Source organism: Oncorhynchus clarkii, chromosome 6, assembly GCF_045791955.1.
Source record: "Oncorhynchus clarkii lewisi isolate Uvic-CL-2024 chromosome 6, UVic_Ocla_1.0, whole genome shotgun sequence".
NCBI classification, from domain to species: domain Eukaryota; kingdom Metazoa; phylum Chordata; class Actinopteri; order Salmoniformes; family Salmonidae; genus Oncorhynchus; species Oncorhynchus clarkii.
The window spans coordinates 34,869,239-34,890,764 of NC_092152.1; the positions used below are offsets into that span (position 1 = coordinate 34,869,239).

General features: G+C 42.1%; 1 protein-coding gene across 2 annotated transcripts in view; it reads right to left on the reverse strand.

Annotated features, from left to right (window-relative positions):
• The window catches only part of LOC139412048 (polypeptide N-acetylgalactosaminyltransferase 9), an 88,991-nt gene that overhangs the window by 47,804 nt on the left and 19,661 nt on the right, over positions 1–21,526 (reverse strand). For both annotated transcript variants that reach the window (XM_071158836.1, XM_071158837.1), the window contains exons 4-6: positions 17,427–17,601; positions 8,782–8,979; positions 4,533–4,650 (exon numbers count right to left, since the gene is read on the reverse strand). In XM_071158836.1, the coding sequence (XP_071014937.1) occupies positions 4,533–4,650; positions 8,782–8,979; positions 17,427–17,601 (491 nt within the window). The remainder of the gene's footprint in view (positions 1–4,532; positions 4,651–8,781; positions 8,980–17,426; positions 17,602–21,526) is intronic.

Here is a 21,526-nt window from a genome sequence, read left to right on the forward strand (position 1 = left end):
ATATCTTACTATCTGGCAGCAGAATACCTTCAATGTCCCAAGTGCAGTAGGAAGGTAATCAGTTGGAACCACAGCATCCTTTCCCAGCTGGACATAGGCCACAGCATCCAGTTTCCCTGCATTTTGACAGCTAAACCCGTCTGTGACATCAAGGTAGTTCATCTGATGAGACAGCGAGGTCTAGGGAACAGCAGCAGCCATATACAAAAGAAGGTGGAGGAACAATGCAGTCCTGGCTGCAGAGGACTATCCCTTATCTGACTGACTGCAAGCTCTACTCCAGTGCAGTCAGTGTTGGACTGGTGACACTAGTAGCATTCAAGAGCCCCCCCCCCCCCCCCCCCCCCAACATGACATCTGTGCCCAAGTACCGCTGGCTAATGCAGGTATACACCCAGGATGTCCTGCACCAACTGGATGAGGTCAAGGCCAGCATTACCTCCCACGGTCCTCAAGATCGACTCAACCAAGAAGGTAGTAAAGAAGTTGGCAAGCCACAGTGCCAAAACTGCTGTGTGGGCCACTAACGTGGAAAATGAGCATGGACAAGTCCTCATGTCCGTGCTCACAGCCAGTGAGGGCAAAAGGACTGGGCCCTATGGTCGATGGCCTCATCAAAAAGTACACCTTCCAACACCTTCCATCCTGTATGTGAACAGGGACTGTTGCGGAGCAAGCCACATTTAGAAGATGTTCGCTGCCTGGCCACAGCTGAAGATAAAGCTGGACATGTGGCACTGCATGAGGCGCATTGCAGTTGGTTGCAACACTAACTCTGTCTCAGCCAGTGCATTTTCCAGTACGACCAGGATGACCTAAAAGCACTGAAGGATGCAAAACGAAAAAAGCTGGAGGCAAAGCTCATGGGTCCATTGGATGCTGATGTCATGCGTAACATCACTCGGAGTGAGCTGGCCCTGCACTGCCGAAGAACCACACGTGGCACAGAGGAAACCCAGGCTCTGATCACTGAGCTCATCAATGGCTGATGGTGAGAAGGGGCGTGACTCCATGGGTGTGCCTCTGATCAACTCCTGCAGGATGGAAGACATCTGGAGGACACAGATCAAGCATGTGGCCTGCCTGCAAGACCCAGAGGGTGCCCAGTTATATATCCAGACTGGCATCATCATCAAGGGAGGACTTCCCCTGCCCACATACAGATGTGCCAGAAGTTCCACATCACTAGAATGCTTCCATCTTCACCTGAACCGATTCCTCCCAGGGAAAAACACAATCAAAACAATTCACTTTTAATGTACAATTACTGTTGTCTCTGTTTGAACTGGTGGTTGTATTCGAATGTACCAACCTTGTGAATTTATATTTCAGGTACACTAGCCAGTGATACCTTCTATCAGACGTACCTGGTTGATGGATTGGCACGGTGGAATCAGGACCATGCTGTTGCTGCTACAAGTGACAGGAAGGAGCCACACACCTACAGTGTCATCCTTCGTCACACTGCCAACACCTTCAGGGAGGATATGCTTGGAAAGATGATGGTTCCTTACACTGTTCCAGGCAAATACACTGATGTCCAAGGGGAGGATGAGGGCTTTGTGGAATTTCAGGACCTGACAGTTCCAGTGCTGGAGACAGCCCTGCCTCTTGGCACCTTTCGTCCTATTCCCACCCCCTCTACCAGCATCCAGTCCACAGCTGCATCAGTCAGTCCCCTGGCTTCCACTCTTGTACGTGATACTCCACCACCTGGGCCTCTGTCCTCTACACCTGTGCTCGCCAGTCCATCAGTCAGTCCCATCCTCCACTCCTGTATGGGCTACTCCCCCCACAGGCAGGCTAGAGTGTGCAAGGCGGTATTGAATGTGTCACTGTCTGTCGCCTTGGCTGTGTTTGTAAATTCACTCTGGAATGCCAGAGTCTGCTCAGTGCGCTCTTGGGTGTTCGTAAATTCAGAGCGTTGTCAGATTGTCCGTTCGTAAAATTCAGAGCGTTTTGCTCCCAGGGCGTTTAAAACACACACTGGACGCTCTGGCCAAAGAGTAGGTTTGATCCGAGCTAGCGTTCTGACCTCACAACAGCAGCACCCAAGCTAACTGACTGAAGTTGGCTAGCTTGCTAATGAGAGAACACAAATGAGAGAATACCTCACTCTGACCATTTTATTCGCCCTAGCAGAGCTGGTTAGGCTGCTTTCATGTTATCTAGTACGTTGACTGTAACTGCGGCTGGCAACAATTTACTGACACCCGTCATAACCCGTCGTGTTATTAAATGAATGTTACCCCTTGATTTACTCACATTTCTCTTGACCTGTGCATCTATACTGAACAAAAATATAACGCAACATGCAATAATTTCAAAGATTTTACTGAGTTACAGTTCATATAAGGAACTCAGTCAATTAAAATAAATTCATTAGGCCATAATCTATTGATTTCACATGACTGAGAATACAGATATGCCTCTGTTGGTCACAGATGGATAAAAAAAAAAGTATCTGTCAGTATCTGGACCTCATGCAGCAAGACACATCTCCTTCGCAGAGAGTTGATCAGGCTGTTGATTGTGGAATGTTGTCCCACTCCTCTTTCCAAACTTTTGACTGGTACTGTATATATTTTTGTTCGGTATACATTGTAAACTTTCATTCATAGGCTAGGTTGTAGCAACCTCATGATGGGTAATAGGGAAAATTATTGTATCATGTAGTAGCCTAAACCTATCGATGTTACATTGAACTGGGTGAATGGAATATGAATGACAGTCATCCAATATGCTGTAATAGAAATAAGGCCAAGCTCATCAAAATGGTCCTCCCTCATCTTACACATCACTGACCGCCACTGATACCGTACATTGAAAAAATGCAATAAGATCATACACTTCTGATCTTGATTCCCTCCAATGACTGTTTTATTCAGCTACTGCTTACCCCAAGATCTCCTCTACCACACAGAAGACCACTGGGGCCTGTGAACCCAGCATCTTCTCTCGCTCGCTATCAATCAATGAGATGGCCTCAGAGACATAATTGCTCCATGCAACAGAGAAGCCAATCTCCATTCCATTAGAGGCTGTACAATACAGTATTTATGGTGGTGAATCAAAGTTGATTTGTTATTCAACCATTCTTATACAGGTATATTTGTTTCATTTTCCTCACAAAGACAGAACTAGAGAAGAAAAGGTACTAGTATTTGCATAGGCATTATGGTCAAAGACAAAGAGAGACTTATGTTACGACATTTGTGACATTGGTGTTATTGCATGGAATCAAGGAGAGTGCAATCACTTTATGTAAGCATTGTGCACATGTCAGACCTGATGCAAGTCATTCAATGGAGCAGAATGACAAAGTGGAGTACATCAGTATAAAAAAAACACACTCCAGTGAGTTTCTTATAACACTCTATTTAGTGGCCGTATCTGAATCAATCTCCTACCTTATGAACCGACCACTCAGTGGCATGGTTTGCTGCATAAAGGCAGGTCCGGTGAATAACAAAGCAGAGTTTAACCTTGAAGACTGAAATTCGGGGGTGGCATACTGAACATTGAAGTTACTATTAGGCTCAATGAAGAATGTGACTGTTCACTGGTAACAAACCTGAAACAAACATTTACTTGTTGTCTGAATGTCTCTTACTATTCAGCGGGAAAACCTTTCTATTAATGAGGATATGTCGCGCTAGTCCATTTAGAATGATGAGGACTTTGAGACGGTCATCAGCTGCTATAATATTCCGTCCAGGTTCCTCAGAGGGGTTGAGTTATCAATAAACTAACCAAGATCTATCCCCTCGCATCTGAAGTGAATTTTCAAAGACTGCAGAAACCCTTCTGAAGCACCGTTCAAGCAATCTGAAGATTTTAAACTGGATGTGATGACATTAATGAAGGATACTTTTTCAAGCACGTCTCATTCCAATAAGCCCAGAGTGAGTTTAGATTCAGAGTGGTTCCACTTGGCTGAGGAGAAACATTTTCTGAATTTAAACGCGACCAATTCTTCAACCAAGCCTCTGCTCACATGAAGCGTTAAATTCAACTCAAAGCAGCTGCAAAGAGATTTACATTTTCAGTATAGGGCTTTAAAGCCATAGGGTTGACTGAAATATTTGCATTAAGGATTTTCCCTCCCATCTGAGAAACATATTTCTAACATCTCTCAGTTGACGCCTTTGGGTATTGTATCTTAAGCTACTACCCGTATTCTACAAAACATAAGGAAACTTAATTGTGAGCCATTCCAAAGAAGGGAATATAAACACAATAAATCATTTCAATAGGACTTTCCAAGTGAGCCAGCGCTGTACCTAATACTGGATTTGTAATTACTGGTATTATGTTCCAGCACACTAGTCTTTCCTTTCCAATCCCACTCGCTTTAGCTGAATAGGCTTATTAACAACCTCAACTTCCAATGACACTTCTAACTCCTTTTTTGTGTGATTATGATTTTGTACCTTCATGTTGTAACTTCTCAAAAATAAATGTGTCCATTTGAGTCTATCAAAAGAATGTGGATGTATTCAATCGGCAGAATAAATCAGTGTTGTACTCACGCGCATGCCAAGCTCAATGTTCTCGCCTCCATAGACTTCCATGCCAGGATCGAGGAGGCCGATCTGGCCAAAGTATTCTCTGTCCACCACAAAGGAGCAGCCGATCATAGCTGGTGTCCTAGATGAAAAGACAGATGGAGAGAGGCTTTTAAAAACAGTGTTCATTCCCCTGTCTGTCTTGATCAGCCTCAGTGACACCCACAGTGCACTCTGTTGAGTAGACACTTTACTCAAATAAAACAGGATTCATAGTAATGTTAATAATCACTGCACACCAGGCTGTTTGAACCCTGGGCTACACTGCAGGCCGATACACTATTTACTTGATTTCATTTCATTTAACACAAAAATCTATGCATGATTAACCTGGGAAAACCCCTGAGTAACAATGCATTTTACAAATCGGAGAACACCATTCTCCTCTCTTAATTGTACATCTACATGTGGGGTACAAGTGCACCCAGACCTTCTGTGAAAATACCACAGGCTCAGCGTTTGGTATATCTTTCGATATGCATTTTTCCATAAGTGTCTGTGTTAAAACATCAAGAGGACCAGCTTCCAGAGACATCTCCATAATACAATAGAACTGGGTCTATAAAGCTCTTCAAGGAAGAGGGGTGGCAGGTAGCCTAGTGGTCAGCGGGAAAAAACAAGGAACATTGCTTTAGGGATGTATGAGAGGGAAGCTATGATGGGGACAAGGTCCTCTAGTAAATATAGACGGTCAGACACACACACAAACCTCCATGAGAGAGCCACCTGTGCTGGCCTGATGGATGGGCCACTGTCCTCTCCACTCCAGCCTGCTCTCTCTAGGTCTCTAAAGTTGTTTTTATTTCCGGGCCACTGTCACCCTAGGCTTGCTTTTACTGGCTTTAGCCAATGCATTTAGTGCTCGATGACAGACTTCATAAAAATGTAATATAAAAATATAGCAGTCCATGATGTGCGATGACAAACGGAGTCAAAAAGCTTATTTTCAATCTGATCAGTGGGTAGCTGTAGTCTACTGCAGCATGGAGCCTAGTACACCATACATTAACATGCACAGTGGAGAGTGCAGTTCTGTACGGCTGGCCCTACTGTATGTTATCGGGAGGAGGTTATTAGAGAGGGAGGATGAAGAGGGAACGCTATAATGATTAATTGACACTGTGTTAATATTCAAAAGGAGGTTGTTTAGGGATATCAAGGATGCTGTGCATGTTTATATTTGTTTGCATATAGTCGTGTTTAGACGATAATTGCAGTAGTTTTGTCTTCCCAAAATAATCTGCATGGAGTGTGCTTTATGAAATTATTATGTGGGGCAAGGAAGACACAAACACACACACACGTACACACACACACACACACACACACACACACACACACACACACACACAAACCAACATCTGCGCAATCACTGCTCTATAGATATCTTGCAAAAATCTCCCTTTTCCAGTGGGCAAACTGCTTACACACTCATCCTCGGTCTGGTTTTTCACCTCCTTTTCTTATTTTATGATGTTTTTCAGTCAGTCAAAGTTTATAAAAACAACGTTTTTTTCTATTACAGTGCCTTCAGAAAGTATTCACACCCCTTGACTTTTTCCACATTTTGTTGTGTTACAGCCTGAATTTAAAATGGATTACATTGAGATGTATTGTTACTGGCCTACACACAATACCCCAATGTCAAAGAGGGATTATGGTTTAAGAACGTGTAACTAATTAATAAAACATGAAAAGCTGAAATGTCTTGAGTTAGTAAGTATTCAACCCCTTCGCTATGGCAAGCATAAATCATTTCTGGAGTAAAAAATATCCATGGTCACATAATAAGTTGCACGGACTCACTCTGTGTCCAATAGTAGTGTTTATCATGATTTTTTGAATGACTACCTCATCTCTGTACCCCACACATGCAATTATCTGTAAGGTCTCTCAGTCAAGCAGTGAATGTCAAACACAGATTCAACCACAAAGTCCAGGGAGGTTTTCCAATGCCTCACAAATAAGGGCACCTATTGGTACATGGGTAAAAAATAAATACAAAGCAGACATTTAATATCCCTTTGAGCATGATAAAGTTATTCATTACACTTTGGATGGGGTATCAATATACCCAGTCACTACAAAGATACAGGCGTCCTTCCTAACTCAGTTGACAGAGAGGAAGGAATTCGCTCAGGAATTTCACCAATGGTGACTTTAAAACAGCTAGACTTGAGAAATGTTCTTGTTACGTACAACCTCGTTAGCCAACGTTAGCTCAACCATCCCGTGGACGGGACACCGATCCTGAAGAAGTTGACCTTGATAGGAGAAAACTGAGGATTGATCAACAACAATGTAGTAACTCCACAATACTAACCTAAATTACATAGTGAAATGCCAGTACAGAATACAAATATTCCAAAACATGTATCCTGTTTGCAATAAGGCACTAAAGTAAAACTGCAAAGAATGTGGCAAAGAAATTAACCTTATGTCCTGAATACAAAGCATTATGTTTGGGGCAAATCCTAAACACCACATCACTGAGTACCAATCTTCATATTTTCATGCATGGGTGGTGGCAGCATCATGTTATGGGTATGCTTGTCATCGGCAAGGACTAAGGAGTTTTTTTTTTTATAAAAAGATGTGGAATAGAGTTGAGCACAGGCAAACTCCTAGAGGAAAAACTGGTTCAGTCTGCTTTCCAACAGACACTAGGAGACAAATTCACCTTTCAGCAGGACAATAACTTAAAACACAAGGCCAAATATACACTGGAGTTGCTTTCCAAGGTGACTTTAAATATTTTGTTTGGCCTTGTTACAGTTTTGACCTAAATTGGATTGAAAAATCCATGGCAACACTTAAAATGGTCTGTCTAGCAATGATCAAAACCAACTTGACAGAGCTTAAAAAAAAATCATGTGCAAATATTGCACAATCCAGCTGTACACAAAGCTCTTAGAGACGTACCCAGAAAAACTCACAGCTGTAATGACTCAGGGGTGTGAATACTTACTGCATGTAAATTATATTTCTGTATTTCATTTGATACATTTGCAAACATTTATAAAAACATGTTTTCACTTTGTCATTATGGGGTATTGTGAGTAAATGGCTGAGAAGAAAAAACAATTTAATTAATTTTGAATTCAGGCTCTAACACAACAACATGTGGAATAAGTCAATGGGTGTGAATACTTTCTGAAGGCACTGTTGTGGATATATATTTTGGATGCCCAAACACCTCAGCTCTGAATAGCCATAGGCCTACAATACATTATTGTTGATGGGCAGAGAGATGTAGGAAACAAGCACAGGAATGATCTCCAATAGGGATCAACACAGCCAACACACTCCACCTGCCTCTTGAGGTGTGGAGTGTAAATAACAGGACTGCAAATAGCACCTGCAATGTTTGCAGTCATTCCACTGCTGTTATCTTACAACTGATATCTTACAACAGAAACGATTGGGTTACTGTAGTCCATATGAAAAGGAATAAAGTTTAGTTTTTCATGCTTGTTCTCCTGTATGTCCGTTTAATCTGTCTCAGGGGCAACAGCAACACCACTTAACAGAGCCCTGCTTGACATTATTTCCAGTGCTTAACATTTCTGTCTCTAACTGGCAAAGCATGGTTCGGTTGTAATTCAAACAGTGATCAGCAAAGTAGCATAGCCATGATGTCAGAACAGTCTGATTGAAATTTTTCTCAGAGGAGAAGTCTCATATTGTCTCTTCTGTCTCTGTTGGTTGGCTTCTGACATTGTGTTAAATTAGAATCATAAGCTAAATTATGCTTTAATGTCTCAACCAGAAGACAAATGGCCCATAGCACATGGCTCAGCAGTCACCTCCAGTCTTCAGACACAGCATTAGGGGCTATATGAATAATTAATTACAACTATTTTATGACCTGATTTGTGTGTATTGCCATGACCTTGCCCCAGCCAAACACATGTCCGGAGAAATGAGACTATTTCTGTGTAATTTAAGAAATATGACATAATAATAATAATGCTGAACATATAAAAAATACATAAAACATGATTTACCTGAGGCTCCTAGGTGAATATTTACTGTAATAATCACCAACTCTATGATTACAGTGACAACATTTATTCCATACAATACAGCACCAATGAACATTGTAGACTAAAGTCATATACAGCGCTCACTGTATGAAATTACACTAATGACCCAATATCAAGGTTTCCTCATCAAAATGGAGGGGGTGCTCAACTATGGTGAGGTGTGTTACCTGATGGGGGCTGTCTCGTCGCCCTTGTCCAGCCACTCCTGAGGGGGGATAATGTACATGCACCACAGGCCCCAGTTGTAGCCGTGGGCCGCGTTGGCGTACTGCTGCACCTCGAACGTGTTGAACTTGATGTTGTCGATGGCCGGGAGGATGATCCGGGTATGGTCCTCCTTCACTCTGGTCAGGATAGGCTCCGCCCTTTGATAAGAGAAGAGAGACATCAGGGTTGAGCTATTGTACTGTGACACTGTCACAACCATCAAACAATCACTCACTCACGCCGCCAAACTTACCCTAGTAATACTGACTATCCTACCGATCCTCGACTTCGGCGATGTCATCTACAAGATAGCTTTCAATACTCTACTCAGCAAACTGGATGCAGTTTATCACAGTGCCATCCGTTTTGTTACTAAAGCACCTTATACCACCCACCACCGCGACCTGTATGCTCTAGTCAGCTGGCCCTCGCTACATATTCGTCGCCAGACCCACTGGCTCCAGGTCATCTACAAGTCCATGCTAGGTAAAGCTCTGCCTTATCTCAGTTCACTGGTCACGATGGCAACACCAACCCGTAGCACGCGCTCCAGCAGGTGTATCTCACTGATCATCCCTAAAGCCAACACCTCATTTGGCCGCCTTTCCTTCCAGTTCTCTGCTGCCTGTGACTGGAAAGAATTGCAAAAATCGCTGAAGTTGGAGACTTTTATCTCCCTCACCAACTTTAAACATCTGCTATCTGAGCAGCTAACTGATCGATGCAGCTGTACATAGTTCATCGGTAAATAGCCCACCCAATTTACCTACCTCATCCCCATACTGTTTTTATTTATTTACTTTTCTGCTCTTTTGCACACCAGTATCTCTACCTGCACATGACCATCTGATCATTTATCACTCCAGTGTTAATCTGCAAAATTGTAATTATTCGCCTACCTCCTCATGCCTTTTGCACACAATGTATATAGACTCTTTTTTTTCTTTTTTCTAATGTGTTATTGACTTGTTTATTGTTTACTCCATGTGTAACTCTGTGTTGTTGTCTGTTCACACTGCTATGCTTGATCTTGGCCAGGTCGCAGTTGTAAATGAGAACTTGTTCTCAACTAGCCTACCTGGTTAAATAAAGGTGAAATAAATAAATAAATAAAAATCATCCATCAACATCCCTTTAAAACACTGCAGAGAAATACATGTAATATATATGGCCAGCAATAAAAAAAAGCAGTGTTGGCTCCCTCAACATCTTTATTTCTCATCTACAGGGTTGCCAGGGATTCTCAATAAAAGCCTTTTTCCAAAAGCCTGCCAAAGTCTTCAACAGTGGCTTACTCTAGGGTGTTTTGCTTGCCACGTTCGGTGTCAGTGTACATCAAACTGTGTGCAGCACCCTTGGTGTTGTTGTCCCCTAGTCATTGAAGTGGGTGGCTACAGAGTGTGTGTGTTTGTTCCCTTCATTTCCTACTCACTTGGCCTATGGCATGCATGCTGATACCTTTGGGTAGATGGAAGGGGAATAAAGGTCTCTGCCAAGGGTCTCTTCATTTGCCATACTGTTAGCCCTGGCTATACATGTACTTTGATCATCTGTCTAATGTTAGTTCTGCTTCAGTACAGCTATAGAGCAACTACTCATACCTAGAAGCTGCATTTCGCACAATGTTCAATCTGACAGGCTGCAATTATGATCCATAATTACCGTAACTCTTTAGAAAACCCTCTCCCTCATCTCCCTCCATTCTCATCCTCTATCGCTCTCACCATATTTTCTTAAACTCTCTCTCTCTATCCCCTTCTCTCTCTCTCTCCCCTTTCACTCTATTTCTTTAAAAACCAAACCCATTTATCTTCCAAAAGCAGAAGTATTCTTTATCACACCAGGGTAGTGGAAAGAGTGCAGGGGAATGGATCCAAATGGAGCTATAAGTGGGTTTCCGGTAAAAATGACTGACAGATGCACTACTAAGTAAAAGCAATCATTTAATAAGAGCGGCATGATTGTAAAAACCTTCCCATCTCATTCGGAAAGATTGGCATATGAGAGACCTGGGCCTCTACTTACTTTAAGGTGTAATGGAAAGGATAAAAGTATGCGTGGGAGAGGGGTTGACTTCCCCATCTGCTGTTGGAAAGTTGGTCAGTGTCCAGGTAAAGAAATGTGTTGATGAGCTACATTTTCTGACAAACATAATTCACCCGACTGTGCTTTGAACAGTCAAACTTGAACGATGAAGTAATAAAACGTAATAATTGAAAGGTGATAAAAAAATATTGCAACGCTAACTTATTGTCACTGAACACCTGAATTGAAAACGACAGCATTTAGATTCATTAAACGCTAGGATGTTTGTGTAGCCCTAATCCCCAGGTTAGTTTTGAGATATCTATTGCCAATATGTTATTTCTCAGCCAGCAAATAAATATTGTATGGAGTTAATTCTACTTAGAATGAGTAGGCTAAGTTTTACTTCCCTCAACAACCTACTGTAAGCGTCATATTGCCAAGTGCCTAACATGGATAGGCAAGGATGAATAGAGTATATCTACCACATGCTGAGATCTTGCTTTTGGTGGATCCTGTATGCATTCTCTAACCTTGAGAAGTCAGAACCCCCATCCAGTACACTCCATCAGTCATTCATCTTCACCTGTCCCTCGACAGTACAGTAGCAGCCCAGCGCTAGCTAGCAGCGAGCTCAACACTAGCTACCTCACCAGGTACCTCAGAAACAATGAGGGATCAGGTTTGACTGATGAGGTTTTTCATTTCCACCCCTCTTCTTCTCCTATCATTTCATTTGCACCATCTCCGTGACGGTTATTCACCCACATCGGTCCAGATTCAATTTGGTTTCATATTCAAGTAGTGTTTTTTCCCAACAGTGATGACTCATGTAATCTTGTTCAAATACATTGTCGCAATAGGTCTCATTGTTTTTCTGGAGCTTCTCTCATTTTATTACTACCTGGTCTGGTCTCAAGCCTTTTTCAACATATGTTGAAAATGTACACATGTACAGACGTTTTGGACAAAAGGAACATTTTATGAGTTGTTTACTTGATGTCTACATTCAAAAAAAATAAACAGCCCTGCGTGTTTTTAACCCACTCAAAACCAACGGAAGATGTCTAATATTGCAATCAACACTTATTTTCCTGACCTAAGCAAACACGCCTGCCTGGGGTTGAGCAGCATCATATGGCAGGATAGAAATGCCCTGATTTCAATCTGTGTGTACTTAAGTCTACATGCCATCTTCTGAGGATGGCTTCTCTCGCTATCTGTCCTACCTTTGTCCTCTGCACAGAGCCCAGAACGCAGGCCGCTGAGATTACGACTCCATTCTTCCAGATTAATGGAATTCCTGTGTGACACATCTTGAATATTGGAAAGTTTCTCAAACACAGATTTATCACATAATGGAATCTAGCTTCATTCACAACCATGCAGCCACAGAACTGCAGGCGCTAAGTGCCTAAAACAGGATCTGTTTCATTCGTTTACAGGTTAATGCACCAGAACACGTGAGTTGCCCATGTAGAAAGTCGAGGGGATTTCATTGTGACCTACTGTAGCTTTTATGAGCGCAGTAGATGTGAGCATGTGTGTGCATGCACATTTGTTTGCATGTGTGTGAGAGAGAGAATGTGTGTGAGCGTGTGTGTGCATGCACATTCGTTTGCGTGTGAGAGAGAGAATGTGTGTGTGCATGCACATTTGTTTGTGTGTGCGAGCGTGTGTGTGTGTGTGAGTGTGAGAGAGAGAGAGTGTGTGTGTGTGTGTTATGTGTGTGTTATGTGTGTGTGTGTGTGTGTGTGTGTGTGTGTGTGTGTGTGTGTGTGTGTGTGTGTGTGTGTGTGTGTGTGTGTGTGTGTGTGTGTGTGTGTGTGTGTGTGTGGTGTTTGCATGTGAGAAGCCTTTCATCGCCTCCAGCCATGTTCTAGCACATTAAGACTGCACACTGTGCACAGATATTGGACTACCCAGTCACACAGTTGTCTTCAGGGCTGTTTTGGATAGATAATGCATGAATCTGTAGCAAAAATATTCATATTAGGCAATACTACTCCTGTAAAAATGGCTGAATGAAATGTACAGATGTAGGATCTTAAATTGATCACCCTGTTGCAGGAGAACTTTCCTACAATGCAGGGAATTAAAAACCTTTCATGTATTTGAGGTTTAAAAATGCTTTTGAAGTTTGTAATTTCCACTTTGAAATTTCAGACTTGATTTTCCGTTACGAAAAAATGTATCAGCCCCTATAAAAATGTGCATGAATTATAATACACATAATAATTCACATTTCCTATTGCTGCAGCACTACAGTATTTTCCTTCTGTAGCAAACTGTCTCAAATTAAGATTCTACATCTGTAGGGATCATTCACACTGAATTTAAAGTTAGTGTCAGGTCCACTGAATAAGGTTTTGGCAATATCATTATAGAGGTTAGGAGCTTGCAATACTATCTACCTTTAGCTTTTATGTCTTGATATTACTTTGATCATTTTCAGTTGACCTGGTAGGTATATATGCTTGGGGATAAAAGCTGATAATACTGTAGTATTAGCAGCATAAATCTCTGTCTATTCTGTATTTTTGGATGCCCGCCTAGTGTGTGGTTTGTGAAGCACTCACTGTGTAAGCGTTACGCCATCTTCCTCCTTTCAAGACGGATAAACACTGAACCAAGACCAGTCAGTCAGAGCAAGAAGAAAGGTAAGACATGTTTCAATTTAGCTGTGAAAAAAAGGCCACAGGGTTTCTAGAGCTCAGTACTGTTAAATGAAAAATAATACTTTTAGCACACTTGCACAGCAAGCGGACTGAGCTCATTATATCCACTAAAAGAGATACAAGCTTTGAGAAGAGACCACAAGTGTCAAAATATGTCCGATTTTTAAACTGTTTTGCACAATGAAAAGATGAACTACTCAGTATAAGGTCTATGAGATCTTATCTACCCTTTTCTTTTTTTTTTTAAGCTTTTTTGGAAATCAAGTGTTTAGTTCACAAATGTATCCAAGAAAAGCACCTCATTGAATCCTGTTAAAATATATTTCAATTTTCTGAACAACAAATGCAAAGCACACAATCCAAACCAATTGAGAGGTCCTTGGAAGGAACGGTCTCTTATTTTTCCTATTCTCCATTCTCTGACCTCAATCTGAATCCTGGGATATGGTGGGATCACAAGGTGTAGCAGCATCACAGCACCATCAAAGCGTGGGGTTGTGACCTGTGCATTTCATTACAGCCATGCAGCCTACATCCAACACCCACAGCCTTTAATCTTCCCCCACACACATACACCGCTCGCATGGACTAATAATGAATCATTAATAACCTGATTGAAACAGTGCAGAATTCAAAAAACAAATAAATATAAATGTATCTGAGGCTGCTCCCCCTGTGGGAGTTCAGAGTTCAAGAGGCACGGATGCTCATTACAACCCTGTCGTATTTCCACCACATTAATTGTATTTACAGAAAAATGGAGGTTAGCCTCGGAATGGATGACCCTAGTTTCTCAGCATTGGATGTATAGTTGTAATGTTATGGCTTTGGATAACAGCAATAATGCAATGCAATGATATAACATCTACCCATCGAGGAAAATGTCAAACTGAATGTAAAATTGTTCCATCCATGCCAACAATGAAAACTATTCAAACGCAAACTATTCATACTTAATAAACCAACATGGGTTCAAGGAAATTGAAAGTGTCAAAGTACATTTTAAGATGCAATTATATCAAACTGTCCTAGATTTCCGTATGTGTATAATCAATTCTATGCTAAGGGTAAACAATATCAACTGGACAGTTTCTTGGCTTCAGAGTGCCAGCACATTCACTTGGCTCAGAAAACTGGATGCCTACATGCATTACTAGCTCTAACAAGGTTATTCACTATGCCTCATGACAAAAAGCAGGGGAACAATCCATCTCACTTATCACTTATGTATGTGCCATAATGCATATTCATATGATGATGAATAGAGGGGCTTGTGATTGCAGCGAATGGACACATCTAAGGTTTCTTCTAGTATTTGAATAAGGGCTTGCAGCACAATACGCCACATACTGTACATTCAACACGTGTCATATTTTTTGCTATTCACACTGACATCTATATACTCGGCTCTGTGCAAACACAGAAGCACACTCACAGTTGAAGGGCCAAAAATGTGCTGTATGCAACACAAATCAATTTCAATCAAATTCTATTTGTCACATGCTTCGTAAACAGGTATAGACTAAAAGTGATTTGCTTACTTACGGACCTTTCCCAACAATGTAGAGAGAAAGAAAATAGAGAAATAATAGAAAAGTATTGACATGTAATAATAAAAGTAATAATGAATACACAATGAGTAACGATAACTTGGCTATATACACGGGGTATCAATACCGAGTCGATGTGCTGGGGGTATGAGGTAATTGAAGTAGATATGTACATATAGGTAGGAATAAAGTGGCTAGGCAACAGGATAGATGATAAACAGTAGTTAGTGCAAAAGGTTAATGCAGATAGTCCGGGTGGCTATTTGGTTAACTATTTAACTAACTATTTAGCAGTGTTATGGCTTGGGGGTAGAAGCTGTTCAGGGTCCTGTTGGTTCCAGAATTAGTGCATCGGTATGGCTTGCATTGCGGTAGCAGAGAGAACAGTTTATGCCTGAAGTCTTTGACAATGTTTAGGTCCTTCCTCTGACACCGCCTGGTATAGAGTTCCTGGATGGCAAGGAGCTCGGCCCCAGTGATGTACTGGCCCGTACGCCGTATCCTCTTCAGCTCCTTGCGGTCGGATGCCAAGGATTAACCAAAACATATTTCCTAGAGTGATGTAGTGCCTGATGTTTTTCATCTCGTCTATATCATTCTTTTTTTCTACATTCTATGGCTTCTTTGAGAGAATAAGTCGAATCCAAGGGCACAGTTGTACATTTCATAAGCTGATGTACAAATATAATGTAGACTCATGTAGTAAAACAAATGAACGGCTGCTGTACCAAACAAAGAAGCCACACTATAAAAAAAGTGAAACGTAGAGTGTGTGTGTGTGTGAGTCGCGAAGGCAGCAGGTGAACTAAATCAAAAGAAATTCAGACTGATCCCTGCATGTAAAACAAGAGAGTGAACATCAGAAACAAGGAGGGTGGTTCCTGTGGAGGTGAAAGGGTGGTGAGGGGATGGAAAAGCACATCCATTTTTTTCAGGAGCAGATGGGGAAACAGATGAGGGAACCACCAGGGAATCAATTATCATCACTCACTCCAAGTCCTGATGAAACCAACCAGCCGACTCCCCCATGTAGCTGGCTGGCTGGCAGAGACAGCTGGGTTTGGTGTGGCCATTAAGTTCCCACTAAAAGCCCTCCTGGTCCAGGATAAAGGTACATGAGATTCTCCTCCGCCCAGAAGTTGAAAGGTCGGTGGTGATGAATGTATAGCGGATCAGATCACAGTAGACTAAAAGCCCTCCTGGTCCAGGATAAAGGTACATGAGATTCTCCTCCGCCCAGAAGTTGAAAGGTCAGCGGTGATGAATGTATAGCGGATCAGATCACAGTCGACTAAAAGCCCTCCTGGTCCAGGATCAAGGTACATGAGATTCTCCTCCAGAGGACTAGACTAAACTCAGAGGGCCTTGAGCCTTTTTACCTTTAATGCTGTATGTTGATTTGTTATAGTCAAATGTGTGTAGGAATCACATAGTCGTTTACTCATAACTAGGGAGGAGGGGACAAGGAGTTTTTATGACCATGTGATCTCACTTGTGACCTTACTCCAGGCCCTAGATTTTCCTGGTCCAGGGCAACTCTAGGCCCTATTCATTACAAATGATGCCATTCAATACTCTTGAACAAGATATTTAACCACAATTTTATTGAAGTGATAAGTAAATATATTTGGCAAATATTTGTCATCTGTTTTCTCTTCCTGTTATGTCTGATGTTTGAGTTATGAAGCAATGGCAGTATCTTGTTAGGTGAAGTACCTGAGCTACAACCAGGGAGGCAGAGAAACAATTTCTTACCCAAACCTTCGGTTCCAGCCCTCACCTAGCTTCCCCACAGCTTCCCCCTAGCTTCCCCAGGAACACACCACACACTCAGTCTTAAAAAGCCTGACAGGATGACAGGCTCAAATTAGGTGCCAATTACAATGCGCTTGAGTGACATGTTTGGTGGTAAGCATGAGACCCCCATCATGCTTATAAGACTAAAGTCTAAGGCCTGAGGAGGGTGGGAACAGTGTGGCAAACACAACATTTGAGCTGTTCTCTATTAAAACATCAGCGACTTACAGGACAGCACAGTACAGTACCGTACCATAGTTGAAACCCAACGTGTATTTTCTATTGGCCATTAGTCACAGTTCAGGAGTGATGAGGAAAAGCTTATTAACTGTTCGAACTCTTTCAAAATGAAGGTCATATTCCCTGAATGTGCTGCCTCAGTAAGAATTCCTCGTAGCGTAAGCACTGTTTAGCTGACGCTTAATCAAAATGCTTAAGGAGCGACCCGCATATTTCATTGATGATTATGTAGGACTACAACCGTTGCACTCTAACATGAACCCCAAGAGGGAAAAGGAGAATGAAGAGTGTATGAAGATGAAGCACAGTTCTTACCAGGCAGTGTTGAACTCTACATGGGCATCAAAGAAGCCTACGACCGGGGCTGTTGCAGCGTTCCAGCCGTGTATCCTGGCTCGAATCAGGCCCTCCCTCTTACTGTTGCGGACGATCTTTACCAGGCCTGGGTAACGCTTGTTCACATACTGGTCCAAGTTGAACTTCAGCTCCACTGGAGAGACAAGAAAAAGAGAATCAGTTCTGTTGGAAAACAACAAAAAATAGTATTGGCTTCACCGCAAATGCATAGTTTGCAGAAAGTGTTGTTTGAATCTGGTATACAACAATCAATTAGCATTGTTTGTCTGAATAAAAATGGGGTAATGAATTGCCCCAAGAAGAACACAACAGAGCTCAGCATCATGAGTTACGTAGAAGTAGAACTAGAGCGACCCAGCACACAGATGACTTTCTGTACTGTAAAAACATTCTCTCCCTCTCCCTTCCCTCTACTCCAAGGGATGAGCCTGGCTTTCTTTCCGTGTCGCCATCTTACCCGTAAATAAAGTCTGTGAGGTAAACAAGCAGTTCCACAAATGGCCCGACTGACTGAGCCCACGTAATGTTTTTGGAGGATTGGTGAGTGTTTGAGGTTCTCCCCCCAGGTTGCTGAGTGCTCTACCTTCTATGGGAGAGAGAGAATAATAAGGGCGAGCAAAGCTTCATAATGGAGCTGACGCCCGGAGCTGACGCCCGGAGCTGACGCCCGTCAGCCGGAGCTGACGCCCGGAGCTGACGCCTGCTCTATACATAAATCAACCTCTGAAAGAACACCTGGTCTAATCTGTAGGTCTCAGTTGGATAGAGGAGGTGCTGTCATTGGAGGTGTGTTCAGTACTTTTTGTCAGAATGGGTAAAGCTGGTCTGCCTATAACATTAAAGTGGAAATCATCAGTAGAAAGTGACATGTTTGGTGGTAAGCATTCACAAACATTGGGGTAAAACAAGTTTATATTTGGGTTCTGATGGGGTACGAGAGTTGAACAAAGCTCATGTGTCATTTATATTATAAGTTATATTCTTCAAGAAGGGGTACATATCATTCATTTATAAGTCCAGACATGTATGTAGCAACTGCTGATTGCGCCTTTAAGCAACCTTTGACTACAATGCGACACTAACAGACAACCAATGACTAGAGCCAAATGTTTTTCCCGGTCATGTGATCTGACCACGAAAAACTCTGGGCCATAGCGATAGACGACTGTGACCTGACCTGTACACCCTAGTTGAAGTTTCTCCTGGGCTTTTTTTGTGTTTGTCTATGTTTAAGTTTACTAGAATGGCTTGTGAGCTGTGTGAAAACTGCAGCACCACTGATGCAGCTAAAAGATTATGAAACCCAACAAAAAGCACAATAATTGCATGGCTGTTCTGCTGGTGGGAGAAACGTTATAGGATCCCCTCTGGTGCCCAGCAAACAAATGGAAATGTGGATTGCATCCGTGGCACTGGAGAATTATGGACCATGGACTATGTTTTAAAGGGATCGACGATGCAAAACAGCAAAGAATAAATAACTATCCATCATACTGTGAATATGGAATGAATACATATTTCACCATACAGGGAGCCAAAGGATTTCAGGGTGAAATGGTCAGATTGTGAGAGGCCTTCTGCTGTGTCTGATAGATTTTTCTCACATGCATTGGTTTTATTTGATCAGTCTAAAGGCTTACACATTTTCATCTGCATACATTTATATCAAGTGGTTTATTTTGATGAATGACTTCTAGACTATGCCTATTGCCAAATATGTCCCGTGTGGTCACCAGAGATCAAAGGCCAGTGTGTAGCCATGTTGATTAAGGCCAATTGGCAGCGGGTTACATCATATATTACATAACTTATATAGCCTATACCACTGACAGAGAGAGAGAGAAAGAGAGAGGAGAGATTGGTCATATTTCTTGTCTTGATGATCAACTGCAATCCCCTTGTATTTGGATTCAGCTCTCATGTCACATTATGAGCTGCACTCAATTTCGCTTCAGTTCAACAGATCCCAGCTAGCACATAACGTTCTGAGAACCATATGTTTCCTAGAGCTTGGTGAGAGTGTGGTTGTCCTACAGTTATTTTGCATACAAACAAAACACAAGATTCTGGGAATGGTGCAGGATGCCCAGCTAGCAAAAAAAAGTTATTTAGAAACATACACACTCTGTTCTCAGCGTCAACCAAACTTTCTCGATCTTCTATCTTGTTAAGTGTGTTCAGGAGTGTTGGCCGTGCGCACTAACTGGCCACAACTCATTTTAATGAGTGCCTGTTTCCTTTAAAATGGGGTCTGTTTGAATAGACTAAAATCAAGACCTTAATAGGAGTTTTAAAAAACATGGCATTGTAGCTCCATCCTGTGTTGACTAATTCCATGGATAGAGAACAGAATCTCACCAATTTTGCATGATTAATGACTAAGCAAATTATTTTCCATGTGTCCTATCTGTGCTTGGAGTTCAAAACAGTTAACCCAAACTAAGCTAACAGTGTTATTAAAAGTGTTATTGAAACGTTCTCAGAACATTAATAATTTCAGTTCTAAGAACATTAATAGAATCTCCCAGGAAAACTTTCAGGGAACCATAGTAAAACGTTCTCAGAACCTCCCTGCAACCTAAAAATAAACGTTCCCAGAACAGGTGAAATGTTCTGTTCTCAGTACATTAAAAAAACATTACGTTTTACCATTCAGGAAACTTAATGCTTCGTTCCCAGAACCAATGGGAAACCAAAAACGTACGTTCCATCAACTTCCATGGAACCAAATGTGCCAGCTGGGATGCTATTTTCATTATATGAACCATTAAGTTATTAATTTGGAGCATATTTGGAGTTGAAATTCCAGAAGGCCTATTAATTAAACATTGTCCTTCTGATAATATTTAAGCTGCAACAATGAATGAGTGTTTGTGACTGTTACTGTATGATATACACAGCTAGCTAAACTTCATCAAGTAGAACAAGCATTTAGTTTCCCCGCGCGCCCGGCACTCACTAAGGCAAAGTAGCAGCCCAATAAATGTCACTCTGTCCCAGCTAAAGGATATGTCACAAAGACAAGGCAAACATCCCATTGGGCACAGACAATTCAACGTCTATTCCAAGTTGGTTCAACCCAATGTCATTAAAATGACGTGGAAACAACGTTGATTCAACCAGTTTGTGCCCAGTGAGATGTTCTCTGTGTGTGATTCATTATGCACCAAGTGAGCCTCTGTGCCTTACCTCTAGTCATTTCTCAGAGCCGTGGTCAAATGAGAGGTGACAGGCATAGCCAGCAAGAAAAGGTCAAGTAGCCTAGCCTGCATATTAATAGTCTGTCACTGGAGAGAACAGCTTAAACATCTGCACAAATTATCATCACCAATCACAACCAGTAAATATTGGGGTAGACGGATAGGGGGAGTACTTGGTTTGGTATTTTGCCGCGGCTGCCATTTGTGCCTACTTTGTTTGGTTTAAATGGATGCCTATTTAAGAGCCTCTACATGGAGAGTGGGCAGGTGCCATTGTTGACTCTTACTTGGTCCTCTTTCAGTACGTTATTTGTGCCTCATCTCTTCGCCTACCGGGGGGAAACTGGGACTTAAATCCAGCTCCATGCCAAGTAAGGGAGGGCCAAGTGTCGTTTGGAATCTAGTTCATTGTCCCTCTCTGAAACAGGCAGCATTTTGGGAGACGTGGCTGAGCGGGGCTGGCTGCCACGGGCCATGCAGGTGTGTGGAAGCAACCAAAGCCCCATGTCGACCAAATCACAATGAAGGCTGTGCACTGCACATCAGTTCAACAGAGGATAGAGGCCTCTCTTTTTTTCTGGATATTTTTAAACTCACTAACAGTGTTTAAGAGCACACCCCCAAGGGTTCTCCATTCCTCTCTACTTTGCCCTCGTTCATTCTCTTCTCTGAACATATGCACAACCAACACACACAGAGAGAGAGGGAGAGAGAGAGAAAGAGAGGGAGAGAATAACACTTAAGTTAGTAATGTATTTTGTTTAACTTGACTTATTCGATCACGGCTGTTTATTTATTTGATAAGGGAATTGACTCCTTTGGCACTTTTCCCACACACAAACAGATGCAATCCTAAAT